The sequence below is a fragment of the Astyanax mexicanus genome, chromosome 5 (assembly GCF_023375975.1).
Source record: "Astyanax mexicanus isolate ESR-SI-001 chromosome 5, AstMex3_surface, whole genome shotgun sequence".
NCBI classification, from domain to species: Eukaryota; Metazoa; Chordata; class Actinopteri; order Characiformes; family Acestrorhamphidae; genus Astyanax; species Astyanax mexicanus.
In genome coordinates, this window is record NC_064412.1 from 3,992,923 (window position 1) to 4,008,285 (window position 15,363).

Genomic DNA, 15,363 nt, shown 5'->3' on the forward strand with positions numbered 1-15,363 from the left:
TACTGTTAGTGCGCCTTATAATCCAGTGTGCCCTATATATAAAAAAGACCTGAAAATAGACATTTATTGATAGTGCGCCTTATAATCCGGTGCACCTTATATATAAAAAAGACCTGAACATAGACATTTATTGATAGTGCGCCTTATAATCCAGTGCGCCTTATATATAAAAAAGACCTGAAAATAGACATTTATTGATAGTGCGCCTTATAAACCAGTGCGCCTTATATATAAAAAAGACCTGAAAATAGACATTTATTGATAGTGCGCCTTATAATCCGGTGCGCTTTATATATATATATATAAAAAAAAACTGAAAATAGACATTTATTGATAGTGCGCCTTATAATCCAGTGCACCTTATATATAAAAAAAACTGAAAATAGACATTTATTGATAGTGCGCCTTATAATCCGGTGCGCCTTATATATAATAAGAATTTTGAATAAACAGCTCTGGAAAAACTAAGAGACCAATTCAGTTTCTGAATCAGTTTCTCTGACTTTGCTATTTATAGGTTTATGTTTGAGTAAAATAAACATTGTTGTTTTATTCTATAAACTACAGACAACATTTCTCCCAAATTTCAAATAAAAAAATGTGTCATTTAAATAATTTTTTTCCAGAAAATTTGAAATGTCTGAAATAACAAAAAAGATGCAGAACTTTCAGACCTCAAATAATGCAAAGAAAACAAGTTCATATTCATAAAGTTTTAAGATTTCAGAAATCAATATTTGGTGGAATAACCCTGGTTGGTTTTTAATCACAGTTTTTTCATGCATCTTGGCATCATGTTCTCCTCCACCAGTCTTACACACTGCTTTTGGATAACTTTATGCTGCTTTATGCCTGGTGCAAAAATTCATTCAAGCAGTTCAGTTTGGTTTGATGGTTTGTGATCATCCATCTTCCTCTTGATTATATTCCAGAGGTTTTTAATTAGGTAAAATCAAAGAAACTCATCACTTTTAAGTCAAACTGTATAATTCTTTACTATAGCGCCACCATCAGACTAATAATTGTCATCTTTGCAGGAAAATCCAGGAATAGTCTCCTGTGCAGATGATCAGGCTCACGAGTTCTCAGACGGCATGCAGGTGATGTTCTCTGGGGTTAAAGGCATGACTGAGCTCAACAACTCCGGACCCTTTGAGATTAAATTTATTGGTGAGTTAATTTAACCAGTTCACTTTTCTACTTTTATTTGATTGCAAAGAGTATGAATTCTATATATTTCAATCTTCGGTACCAATCAAAAGTTTGGACACACCTCTTCTTATTCAATGTATTTCTTTATTTCTTTATTTTTTCTACATTGTAGATTATATTAAAGACATAAAAACAATTAAGGGGTACATATTTAATATGAAAATAACATAAATTAAAGCATGAAGATTACAATAATCAGTGTAATCTGTATTCTTTTTTAGATCATTACACGTTCAGCATTTGCGACACTTCAAGCTTCTCTGAATATGAGAAAGGCGGTGTGGTAACTGAGGTCAAACAGTCCAAGACGCTCAGCTTTGTGAGTACAATGTATTATTTATCACAATACAATACATACATATGTGGACTCAACGGCCACTTTATTAGGTACACCTGTCCAACTGCTCATTAAAGGAGAACTCTGGTGTAAAATGAACTTTTGTTGTAGTAAAACATGATAAAAAGTTCTTATCTTTGATTAATAGCTCACCTCTGTTCTCCCACAGCGTTCAGAGATTCAGATATTCCAACAAACACCCTTCAGACTGGGAGATACGGAGCATAATTTACCCTGATAGATCGCTTTTTCCACCGTTATCCAGCTCAAAGTAGCTCCATGCTAGAATCCGGAGAGCCCTGACATTTAAAACGAGGCATTAATAACTTAAAAAGTGCACAAGAAGCTTATTAAACAACACTGTTTACATCCCATAACGCTTGCTTCAGCTCCGATCGCCGCCATCACTGTACTGATAATGACATAGACATATATATACATAGATTCCACATAGCTATAGTACAGTAATGGCGACCCTCAGAGCTGAAGCTAGCGTTATGGGATGTGAACAATGTTTTGTAATAAGCTTCTTGTGCACTTTTTAAGTTATTAATGTGGATTCTAGCAAGGATTCTAGTAAGGAGGTGTGGAGCTACTTTGAGCTGGATAACGGTGTAAAAAGTGATTTATCAGGGTAAATTATGCCCTGTATCACCCAGTCTGAAGGGTGTTTGTTGGACAAACTGTTAAAATTCTATTCATCAAAGGTAAGAAGCTTTTATCATGTTTTACTGCAACAAAAGTCCATTTTACACCAGAGTTCTCCTTTAACACAAATGTCGAATCAGCCAATCACACAGCAGCAACTCAATGCATGTAGGCATGTAGACGTGGCCAACACAATCTGCTGCAGTTCAAACTGAGCATCAAAATGGGGGAATAAAGGTGATTTAAGTGAGTTTGAACGTAGCATGGTTGTTGATGATGTGGTGGGACGGGAGATTCGCACCGTGGATGTGCAGCTGCATGATGCTATAATCTCAGTATGGACCAGAATCTCTAAGGAATGTTTCCAGTACCTTGTTGAACTTATGAGTGTATAATGTGTAGCAGTAATTCTAACTGAGAGATTGGGGTTTAATCTGTGTTTTTTAATTTATTTTATTTACTCTGATAATGTCAGATCCCTCTGGAAGCAGCACTGGAGGAAGTTATGAGGGATTCTGAGCTGCTGGTGTTGAACGACTACGGGAAAATTCAGAGGCACCACAGTCTCCACCTTGGCTTCAGAGCTCTGCACGACTTTAAACACCAACACGGCCGGCTTCCCAAACCCAGGAACCAGGTCAGAAACCTTCAGATATATTGTGAAGTCAGACTCCGCCTATTTTTGAGCTGCTGCTGAGGCTTTAGCATTGCCGAGTAGCATCACAGCGCTAACACTCGGAGGAAAGCACAGCGACTCGGTTCTGATACATCAGCTCACAGACGCAGCCTTGTGCTGTTCCACATCACCCTAGGAGTGATGAGGGGAAAGAGTGCCATCTACTGTACCCACCCAGAGAGAGAGCAAGGACAACTGTGCTCCCTCAGGATTCGAACCAGCAATCTCCCGATCATAGTGGCAGCATAGTGGACCGCTGGACCACTCAGAGCCCCCAGTCAAGATTAGTCTTGCACTGAGTGTCCAGTTTTGTTTGGGGGGGCAGTCATTTATTTGTGGGCCAAACTGTGTGAAGAAATCTAATTATATTAATATTAGTGGTGTAAATCGTTATAAAAAATAAAATAATCACAAATATGGAATATCATTGCGGTTATACCTGATTAGAAGCTGACATGAAGCTGCTAATGATTCACCAGGCTTTGTAAATTGGTCATGTGATTAAAATGAGTTCAAACAAAGTAATTTACGTTATTTAATCCTTATGTGCCAAACTGTTGCGTTTAAAGCCTCGAAAAAAAATATATATATATAATATATATATATATATATATATATATATATATATATATATATATATATATAAAATTATATATATATAAAAAATATATATATATATATATATATATATATATATATATATATATATATATATATATATATATATATATATATATATTTCACAATCTTAACAAAGGTAATAAGCTTTTTAAACCATTTGCTAAACATTATTCAACATTTAAAGGGCGAGTTACATAAACTGACAAAATTTTGTTGTGGAATTTAATGGCAGTGCTTTGTTTTGATATTAGATTTCTTTTTTTTTATTTAATCTTTATTTAACCAGGAGGACCCTTGAGATATAATAATTTTGAAGGTAATTCCAAGATCATGGTGCAAAATAGAAGAAAGCTGGGAGAAATGATTATGAAACTAAGCAATATATTGTGATATAAATATAATATATAAATATTTTATCCATATTATACTACCAAATTTCTCTTGTTTTAATGCATACTTGCATATTTCCATCTGTTGTTTCTTTTTTTAAGTTATTTAAATATTGTAAAAAAAAAAGAAATCTTACATTAGCCATATATAGTATTTTATTTAAGGAATCATGATCAGACACAATTAATTCAGATATCCTGTTTATTTCTTGTTTAGAAGAAAAATCACTATTTTCTCATGTTATTTTCTAACAAGGCGGATGCTGAGAGTCTGGTTGCCATGGCGAAGCAGCTCAGCACTGCAGCAAAGTTTGATCAGCTGGATGAAGATGCTGTGCGCAAACTGTCTCTGGTTGCCGTTGGTGATCTGGCTCCAATCAACGCTGTTATTGGAGGACTGGCAGCTCAAGAAGTGGTGAAGGTGAGGAAGATATTAACGGAGGTGTTTAATAAATTAATACAGATGATTAATCTTAAAAATCAGCCAAGTGATTTTCCAGCAGCCTTCCAGGAGCTCCGTGTAGCGTCTTAGTCTTTTACTTTATTCTTTACTTTCTTTTTACGTATTTTACTACACTGTAGTCTGTGAGTTTTTGTATTCTATGGATACGGATCACCATATTCTGCACATGGGCTGCAGAAACTATAGCCTTATATATTTTCTATTCTTCTGTGTTTTAATTTATGTTTAGTATGTTTCTTATTGTATTGTACTGTTGCTGCGGTATGCCTAAATTTCCTTCAGGATAAATAAAGTGTCTGTCTGTCTGTCTATCTATCTATCTATCTATCTATCTATCTATCTATCTATCTATCTATCTATCTATCTATCTATCTATCTATCTATCTATCTATCTATCTATCTATCTATCTATCTATCTATCTATCTATCTATCTATCTATCTATCTATCTATCTGTAATTGTGCTTATATGTGGTACTAGTCAAAGGTTTGGACACACCTTCTTGTACACAGTGCTTTTGCACATACATTAACTGTACAACAGAGGAAACTCTTGCTCATCCATCCCTGGGGCGGTCCTGATGAGTGCCAATTTCATCATAATGTTTTTAAAGATCTTTCCGACTGCACTTCAAAGTTCTTGAAACGTTGAAGTCATTTTTTTTCTTTACTTAGTTGAGTAGTTGTTGCTTCTCATAATCTGGATTAGAACATTACTCAAATATATCTATTCACTGTATACCTGTAACTCTACCTCTTCACTACTTTAATTAACTCTTGATGAGTTCAGCACAGCTGTTAACTGAAAGCCTGAATTCCAGGTGACTCTACCTCATAAAGCTGACTGAGGATATCCATAAATGTGTAAAACTGATCAGCTAAGCATCTAAGAATGTAAAATAAAATAAAACATATTCTGGTTTGTTTAACTTTTTTTTTATTATAAAATCTAAATGTTAAATAATGTAAGAAAAAAAAACACTGAATTTGACAGGTGCTATGTACATATTTGCTTTCTTTGGGTGTGGAAATATTTTAGGACAAAAAACTTGCAAGACAGTAGCACTAGAGAAGCAGTAAGCACTGACTTACTAAGTAATTGTTGATCGTAATCTTTACAGTTAAGTACTGATAAATATTAAATAGTAATATTTTGTTGATCAGGCCTGCAGTGGAAAGTTCACTCCACTGAAACAGTGGTTCTACTTCGATGCTCTGGAGGCTCTTCCTGATCAGGAGGGTGAAGGTCTGACAGAAGAAGCTTGTGCTCCAGTAAGTACTCCTCATATCTTTATACCATAACTTCTGAGTTAAATTCAGTATTACATGCCTTTTGTGTCACAGTATTTAATCTGAATAATCTTTCTCTGAATTTTATAAAGCTTTCTTTGATGTGGGAGTTTAATATAACTTTTAAGTATTTGAACAGATTTTTTTTTGCTTTTTCATTCATAAAAATATCAAAATATCTATTTGAAATACATCTTGGAATAAATCTGCCCCTTTAAGAAAGTGACCCTTGGCATCAGCCTATTACTGTCTAGTTCCCATTTTTTGGGGGGCCAGTTGTTTATATTGTATTTAAATTATTGGTGTAAATCGATTTAAAATAATTAATAAAATATATTCACAAATAAGGAATATTATAATGGTTATAATTGATTAAAACTTAATAACTCTTTTACTTAAAGCCATTTAATTCATAAAAATATCAAAATATCTATTTAAACATCTTGGGATAACCCCGCCCCTTTAAGAAAGTGACCCTTAGCATAAGTCCAGTTCCCTCTTTTTGGGGCCAGTCGTTTATTTGTTGGCCAATAAACACTTCCTGTGTGAGGAAGTGCAATTATATTTATATTAGTGGTGTAAATCATTTAAAAATAATTATAGTAATCACAAATATGGAATATTATGATGGTTAAACCTGATTAAAACCCGATACTTGTTTCTACGAAGCCATTTCATTTAGAAAAATATCAAAATATATATTTTTGTAAAACATCTTGAGATAACACCGCCCCTTTAAGAAAGTGACCTTTGGCATCAGTGATGTCACAATTTAGACAGTTATATTTTCAAGATACTAAAGACACTTCATACCTGTGTCTACAGTCTGTGGGAAGAGTAGGAATTAAGGTTATTTAAAATAAAATAGACGATATTTACCTGTTATGTGTTTAAAGAATGAATATCATGTCTGTATGAATTTTGTTTGACAGTATTGTGAGTGTTTATGTGTTTTATGTATTTTAGGATACCCATTTCTTTAGCAGTGGTAGAGTCCAGGTAGATTAGGGGCGGAGTTACAGATTTAAAAGAGAGGAAGTGGTAGCCCTAATGGGGAGTTTTTGGAGGAAAATGTTGGGTCGGTCATGTGATTATAGATTAATGGTGGCTGCTGTTAATTCAGCTTTGTGACATCCACTGTATGTGCTGTGGTGAAGTATTTGTATTGCGTTTTCTTATTTTCATAATATTTTCTATGTTTTGTGTGGAGTGATTAATTAATAAAAAGCACTGCCTGAGACACTGTTATATAAGTATATAGTTTTGAGTTGTTTTTATTGTTTAAGCATATTTTTAGAACAATTCTAAATAAAGAGTGGACAAATGCTGTATTTGTATATTTGAAATGGTTTCAACTGGCTGGTTTTTATTGGCAAAAAAGAATTGCTTTTATAAAGTAAAAAAAAAATAAATGATAAGCATAATTATTAATATGATAGAATTGTGATGTTTCACATATCGACACCTTCCTAAAATAATTGTAAATAATATTTTTTAGAGTTTTAGGAAACACAAAAATACATATGTCTATTTTATAATAAGCAAAGGTTTAAGAGAATAGTTTATCATACAGTCAAGCAGCAGAACCAAACAGAAACAATCCTATTTCAAAACTTATTCAACGACTGATTTAAAGGACAGAAAACAGCTTAATATTTTAACATTTTAACAGATAGAAAATGTAAAGCATTTCTAGGTAACTTTATGTAGTTTTTCAATCCATAGTTAATTCAGTGATGGTAGAGTAGTCTTGGAAAGCTGTTCATTAAGCTAATAAGTTAGATTACAATTAGACACACTATTCTAAAGGTGTAAAATCAAATGATCTGATATAGATATAAATATATATTTATAAAAATATATATATATATATATATTTTTTTTTCTGATGAGGGACAGTTATTTTTCATCAAGGTATACTGGAATAAATGTGGATTTTTTTAGTGCTGTTATAATCATAATGTTTTCCCCTCTGCAGAGGAACTGTCGGTACGACGGGCAGATCGCTGTGTTTGGAGCGGATTTTCAGGAGAAACTAAAGAAGCAGAGATATTTTCTGGTGAGTGATTTTCCTGTTTCTCACCACAAGAGGGGATCAGTGCGCTTTACTGAGGCTGCAGAGAGGAAATGTGGATCAGGCAGCTGATTTTGGGTCTTCTGTTCAGGGCAGGAAGCAGAACAGGGTTGTGTTGTGTGTTTCCTGATATACAGGGTAGTTCAGGTGGCATTTCCTTTTAAACTGTCAGAATATGGCCATTAATCACACTTACTGTACTGTAGATATTGTTGTACTCTGGTTTTGGACTTGATAATAAAACACAGTGGATCAACACCAGCAGATGACAAACATGACTCTCCAAACCATCACTGATTGGTGGAAACTTCATACTAGACCTCGAGCAGTTTGGACTGTGTGTCTCTCCACTCTTCCTCCAGACTCTGCTCCCTTGATTTACAAATGAAATGTAAAATTTACTGATGATCAGTGATGGTTTGGAGAGACATGTCTGTCATCTGCTGGTGTTGATCCACTGTGTTTTATTATCAAGTCTAAAGTCAGTGCAGTTTTGTTTTCCCACAAAATCTTACAGCACTTCATATCTTACAGCTTCCCTCTGCTGATAACAACTTTTACGGAGATAGATTGTGGATTTCATTTTCCAGCAGGATTTGGCACACAGCCCACACTGCCAAAAGTACCAAATAATCTTATATAATATTCTAATTTTCTGAGAGACTGATTTTTGGGTTTTCATTGGCTGTAAGCTTCATAATCATCAACAATAAAATAAATATACGCTTAAAACAGATCACTCTGTGTTTAATACATCTATATATAATATATGAGTTTCACATTTATAAACTGAATTACTGAAATAAAGTACCTTTTTAATTATATTCTAATAGTTTGAGATGCAATAGTATAACGACTGAAAGCTGCCTCATCATGTTTAGTTCTGGCTCTAGATACAAATTGACCCAAATTATGAATTTAAATGCCTCTAATTATATTAACTTCAATGTTTAATCAGGTGGGAGCTGGTGCTATTGGCTGTGAGCTGCTGAAGAACTTCGCTCTGATTGGCCTCGGCGCTGGAGAGGGCGGGCACATCACTGTGACGGACATGGACTCCATCGAGAGGTCCAACTTAAACCGGCAGTTCCTGTTCAGGTCGCAGGATATAGGGGTAAGTGATATGTAATATAATGCAATATAGAAGCCTAGGATATAAATTTATCATTATTTCTTCGTAACCCACACCTACACTTATCACATGTTATATTACTAGTTTTGCACACTCTATAATCTAGATTCTGTACTGTGTTTATTAGCTCATGTAGAAACACAGTTTTTAAAGGACACATTGACATTAAACTGAAGTTATAGTGCCCTCTATATATGTGTATGCTGTGAAGAATGAGAGCTTTAGTTCAGTTCATATATATATATATATATATATATATATATATATATATATATATATATATAGTATACAGTATATTATTTTTTTTAAATAGAACAATCAACATCACAAATGTTTTGGAAATATTTTTTTTAATTAATATGTCACCTCATTGCAAAGAACTTTCTGAGGATGTGAGAAACAGAATTGTTTCCCTCTACAAATATGGCCTAGGCTATAAGACGATTGCAAACACCCTAAAACTGAGATACAACACAGCGTGTTTAGCGTAATATCTAGAGGTTGGCTTAAAAAAACAAATAAGTGCAAAAATGAGTGCTGCCAGCATTGCTGCAGAGGTTGAATAAGGCATGGAACTGTGCTAAAAAGCAGCCTCTTCTGAAGCTGGTGCACAAGAAAGCCTACAAACATTTTTTTTTTCTAAAAAGAAAACAAGCTGACTAAGGACATGAATTAGAGGAACCATGTCCTGTGGTCTGATGAGATCAAAATAAATATGTTGTATACATATTGACAAGCTTTGGGATGTATTTGAAGTTGATTAAGTTGTGAGTGGCTTATGTTTTAAGTGGCAAAAATGTTTATCTTTCCCCCTCTCTCTCTCTTTCTTTTTCACCCGCAGACACAAAAGTCAGTGACAGCAGCCGAGGCCGTGAAAAATATGAACCCGAACGTGAACATCACGGCTCATCAGAATCGAGTGTGTCCAGAGAGTGAAGGCATCTACTCCTACCAGTTCTTCAGCAGCCTGGATGGAGTGGCAGCAGCATTAGACAACGTGGACGCACGTGAGTGATAAAACCACCACTATCTCACGAGCTAATATACAAGTGCATCTCAAATTTTTTTTTATATCATTGAAAAGTTACTTTTTCAGAATTTCAGTAATTCAGTTCAAAATGTGAAACTCATATTATATAGATATATTAAACACAGAGTGATCTGTTTTAAGTGTTTATTTTTTTAATAGTTAATAATTGTGGCTTACAGCCAATGAAAACCCAAAAATCAGTATATTTGAATATTATATAAGATTTATTGGTGCTTTTGGCAGTGTGGGCAGTGTGCCAAATCCTGCTGGAAAATAAAATCCGATGACATGGCTCCATCACTCCAAACCATCACTGATTGGTGGAAACTTCACACTAGACCTCGAGCAGTTTGGACTGTGTGTCTCTCCACTCTTCCTCCAGACGCTGCTCCCTTGAATTACAAATAACATATAAAATGTATTGACGTTCTCTCCAGGGAGAGGGCTCAGGAATTCATACTGGATCCCATTGCATGTGAAGGGTTTTGTTTTACTGCTTCACTTTCAGCCCATATCAGACCTCACCCAAAATTTTCTGGCTTGTTTATCCAGCTTTGTATCACTGGTAGGGTAGGCAACATGTATGGCGTCAGAATAGGGTAATTATTATTGATATTAAGAATTTTAAAATCATGTTTATAAAGAGAATATTTAATATTGAATGAATAAGAGTTTAATATGTATATGTAATATGTATAGGTGAGCTACAGCCTGAAAGCTTTTCCACTGCAGGGCCAGGTGGTTTTAAACACCGTGCTGTTGTGTTTCTGGCTGGTTCTGACCGGTTAGCTTAACACCTCCATTCTCCCACAGCTTTCTGAGATCCAGAAATTTTAACAGTCTGTCTAAACACCCTTCAGACTGGGTGACACGGGGCATAATTTACCCTGATAAATCACTTTTTCCACCGTTATCCAGCTCAAAGTAGCTCCACACCTCCTTACTAGAATCCAAGAGGAGAGCCCTGACACTTAAAACGAGGAATTAACTTACATCCTATAACGCTACTAGCTTCAGCTCCGAGCGCCGCCATCACTGTACTGATAATGACATAGACATACATATACCTAGATTCCACATAGCCTGCCTCCTGGCGCCAGCTGCTATGCTATGCAGAGTCTATGTATATACATATATATGTCTATGTTATTTTCTGTTCACTAATGTTGGCGCTCAGAGCTGAAGCTAGCATTATGGAATGTTTTGCTACACTAAAAGTTCATTTTACACCAGAGTTCTCCTTTAAGTCACGACCCACTTTTATAGAATACAAACCAAACAAATGTATTTAAAAAATAGCCTTCAAAAACCCATTTAAACATACAGTACATATGCATGCAAAGTGAATTTAAGAGCATTTTTTATTTTTTTTTAACTACATAAAATTAGTACAATAACTTTGAGAGTGTAACAGTGTCTATACCGTCTGTTTGCAGGAGTGTATCTGGATGGGCGCTGTGTGCAGAACCAGAAGCCCATGCTGGAAGCTGGAACTCTGGGTAGTAAAGGTCACACACTGGTGGTCGTTCCTCGCCTGACTGAATCTTACGGTCCTGCATCATCTTCAGGACAGAAAGCCATTCCCCTCTGCACCCTGAAGCACTTCCCCCACCGCATAGAGCACACCCTGCAGGTGAGTTCTACACAACCAGCAGTGGCATAAAGTTATCCAAAAGCAGTGTTTAAGACTGGTGGAGGAGAACATGATGCCAAGATTCATGAAATCTGTGATGTATATTTGATGTAATATAATGTTTATGTAATTTTTTGTTTCAGTGGGCCAGAGATCAGTTTGAGGGCCTGTTCAAACACTCCGCTGAGAATGTTAATCAGTTCCTGAGGTATGTTAAAAACCCACAATGCAGCAATTATACATACAGTAAATACATGGTACAGTATGTCCAGAGTATTCATACTCCTTGATTTTTTTTTTTTTTTACATTTAATCACCTTACAACCACAAACTAAAATGTTCTATGTATTTTATTGAGTTTTTAATTGATAGAACAGCACAAAGTAGAGCATAATTGTGAAGTGAAATGGAAATCATACAAGATTTTAAAGTATTTAATTAAATAAAAATCTAAAAAATATGCTTAAGACACAGTATGCACTAACAGTGTCACACAAAAGTCATTACACACTAAATCTAAGCAAATTACATTTTCTCATTTTAAGGCAATAAATTGTATTTTATTCTCTGATTAGATTTTTGTCTTAAAAAGCATTGTGTAAATGTCAGATTATTTTGCTTATTTTAGGAATAATTATATTAATCAGTCTTACTTAGAATGTACACCTTATTTTAAGTAATTTGAACTTAAAATAAGCACAAAAGTCACAAGTGAACCTTGTTCTGATTCTTGTGTCCAAATTTAAGGCAAAAAAAATCAGGATTTTTGCTTGATTTAAGTCTTATTTCACTATTTTTTAGACTTTGCCATTTTTTTTTTAGAAAATCTTACACCGAAAACTTTTCTAAACACATTGACAGATTTATATTTATATATAAGATATATAAGTCTTAATTTACATATATTCTGTCTAGTTTTTGACAATTTTTATTTTTATAAATATTTTATTATATCTTGTCACACTTCTTAAAGCCCACATTTTCTCATGGTCATTAAGTCGCAACCCACTTTTATAGAATAAAAAAACTAATGTATTATTTAAAAAAATAGCTTTTTAAAGACAATTTAAACGTACATATGCATGCAAAGTGAATTTAAGTGACTTTCTATCATTTTAATCACAAACAAGTAGTAATTTAGTACAAATTAGTGGTTCCAAAATAAAAATAACTTAAGTTCAAACCTATTTCAGCATAATTTAGTTATACTTTTTTTTCACAAGGGTATTTATTAGTTTGAGTGTGAGCCATCTCCTGTCTCACACTTCCTGATATAGGTGTTAACTGAAGCCAGATCTCCTTCTGCTTGCTCTCCTGTGTTTAAAAAAAACCCGAAAAACCTTCAGGAACAAGCGAGTGCTGACGTTTAAACAGGAAATAGAAGCTTGTGAGTCGTACAGATAGAGCACTGTGAGAGCAGCAGCATGTTTCCCTTAATACCAACTACTTCCTGTTGACTGAGTGATGAAGGCAGCCACTGATTGAAGTTAAAGAGGACCAAATATGTAGGAATGGAGTTTAACATTGATTATTGCTAATATGAATTAAATCCCACTCTACACAGGGTCATCTAAAAAAATTCGAATATCTTTGAAAAGTTACTTTATTTCAGTAATTCAGTTCAAAATGTTAAACTCATTTATTATATAGATGTATTAAACAAACAGAGTGATCTATTTTATGGGTTTATTTCTTGATGATTTTGGCTTACAGCCAATCAAAACCCTAAAAGTCCTGCTGGAAAATGAAATCTGCATCTCCATAAAAGTTGTCAGCAGAGGGAAGCATGAAGTGCTGTAAGATTTTGACTTTAGACTTGATAATAAAACACAGTGGATCAACACCAGCAGATGACAGACATGACTCTCCAAATCATCACTGATTGGTGGAAACTTCACATTAGACCTCGAGCAGTTTGGACTGTGTGTCTCTCCACTCTTCCTCCAGACTCTGATCCCTTGATTTACAAATGAAATGTATATAAAACATAAATATGTAAACGCTTAAAATAGATCGTAGTGACTTAGAACAACATTTGTGGAATTACAGTTCATCACAGAACAATAAAATACATTTTTTCTGTACTTCTGTTTATTATTATTTAAATTCAACCAACGGTGACTTTACAGCCTTAACATGTTGCTCCACATTACATTTACTGTTGTTAGAAATATGTATGCATGCAATGTCTGATTTTTATACATATGACAAATATAACAACAGATTTTATTATTATGTATTGGCATGTCAGTTCTGTTGCATATTATTTTATATTTTTCTCCACTCTCCTTAAAAAAAACGTGGACACGTCAACCCACAGTCTTATATCTATAGTTAATATCAAACCCTGGGATTTATATGTATATTCTCTCTGCCAGTGACCCTGAGTTCTGGGCTCGTACAGAGGCCCGTGGGGAGGTGGAGGCTGTGGAGGTTGTGGAGGGGGTCTACACCAGCCTGAAGGACCGGCCGAGGAGCTGGAAGGACTGTGTAGCCTGGGCTCGTATCCAGTGGGAGAGTCTCTACAACAACCACGTCACACAGCTGCTGCACTGCTTCCCTCCTGACCATGTAATTACACACACACACACACACACACACACATACTGCAAAAAATCCATTGGCAAAAACTAGACAAAATATATGTAAATTGGGATGTTTATGCCGATGTTAAGCAAAAAAAACCTGCCAATGCTGTAACCAATTGTTCTTAGTAAGATTTATTATAACAAGCAATCACAACACTGCAAATAAACTAAATCTTAGCAAGTGAAATTTTCTAAATTTAAGGCAATAAATCTTATTTTCTTCTCTGATAAGACTTTTGGTCTTACTAAGCATTGTGTGTAAGTGTTAGATTATTTTGCTTATTTTAGGGATAATTATCTTAATCATTCTCACTTAGAATTGGTACCTTATTTTAAGTAATTTGAACTCAAAATAAGCCCAATCAAGCAGCAATCAAGTGATTCTGCTTGATTCTGGTGTCCAAAAACAGAGACTTGTTTGCTTGATTTACGTGTTACTTCACTCATTTTGAGACTTTGCCATTGTTTTTTGTAAGAAATCTTACTAAGAAAATTTTGCTTACCCCATTGGCAGACTTTTTTGCTTAATATACATATATTTGTCTTAATTTGCATATATTTTGTCCAGTTTTTGCCAATGGATTTTTTGTAGTGAAAGTGTCGAAATGAATGAAGTAACACATAAATTAAGCAAATATCACTGTTTTTTGGGTTACATTTGGACAAAAGAAACAGAATAACTTGACTAGTGACTTTTTGTGCTTAACTGATTTAGGTTTAAACTACTTAAAATAAGGTAAACATTCTAAGTGAATCTGATTAAGACCAATATTCCTGAAATAAGCAAAATAATCTTACACTTATACAATGCTTAGTAAGACAAAAAACTCTTATCAAAGAAAAAAAATAAGATTTATTGCCTTGAAATTTAATAATTTTACTTCCTAAGATTATATTTTTGCAGTGCAAAAGGTGTGAAAAGTATCCGCATGCATTACTCTGTAGGTAGAAGTATTGATACTAGAGTTTATGGTGTGATGATCACAGTATAAACCAATAGACAGTCTGAAAGGTATATGTTTATACTTCTCTACATCCAATCCCAATCTGGATGGAGAGATTTATCTGGATAAGGGTTTATTGAACGATGAGAAGCCGGAATGAAAAACAACTGTAATGAAATAGGAGTAACGAGGATATTTTTATTAAAATGTAAGGAGTAGAAAGATAATTCAGATAATTGTGTGAAAATGTAAAAATAATTACTCCAGTAAAGTAGAGATAACTTACATTTCTACTTGTCAGTTCATGGTCCTGAGCCTGCAGTCTGG

At 34.3% G+C, this 15,363-nt stretch overlaps 1 protein-coding gene across 1 annotated transcript in view; it reads left to right on the forward strand.

Annotated features, from left to right (window-relative positions):
• The window catches only part of uba7 (ubiquitin-like modifier activating enzyme 7), a 116,869-nt gene that overhangs the window by 13,019 nt on the left and 88,487 nt on the right, over positions 1-15,363 (forward strand). Inside the window, exons 6-16 of the mRNA XM_049479463.1 lie at positions 1,038-1,170; positions 1,434-1,531; positions 2,673-2,834; positions 4,140-4,304; positions 5,510-5,617; positions 7,614-7,694; positions 8,668-8,823; positions 9,683-9,848; positions 11,308-11,504; positions 11,648-11,712; positions 13,883-14,075. Coding sequence (XP_049335420.1) covers positions 1,038-1,170; positions 1,434-1,531; positions 2,673-2,834; positions 4,140-4,304; positions 5,510-5,617; positions 7,614-7,694; positions 8,668-8,823; positions 9,683-9,848; positions 11,308-11,504; positions 11,648-11,712; positions 13,883-14,075 — 1,524 coding nt within the window. The remainder of the gene's footprint in view (positions 1-1,037; positions 1,171-1,433; positions 1,532-2,672; positions 2,835-4,139; positions 4,305-5,509; positions 5,618-7,613; positions 7,695-8,667; positions 8,824-9,682; positions 9,849-11,307; positions 11,505-11,647; positions 11,713-13,882; positions 14,076-15,363) is intronic.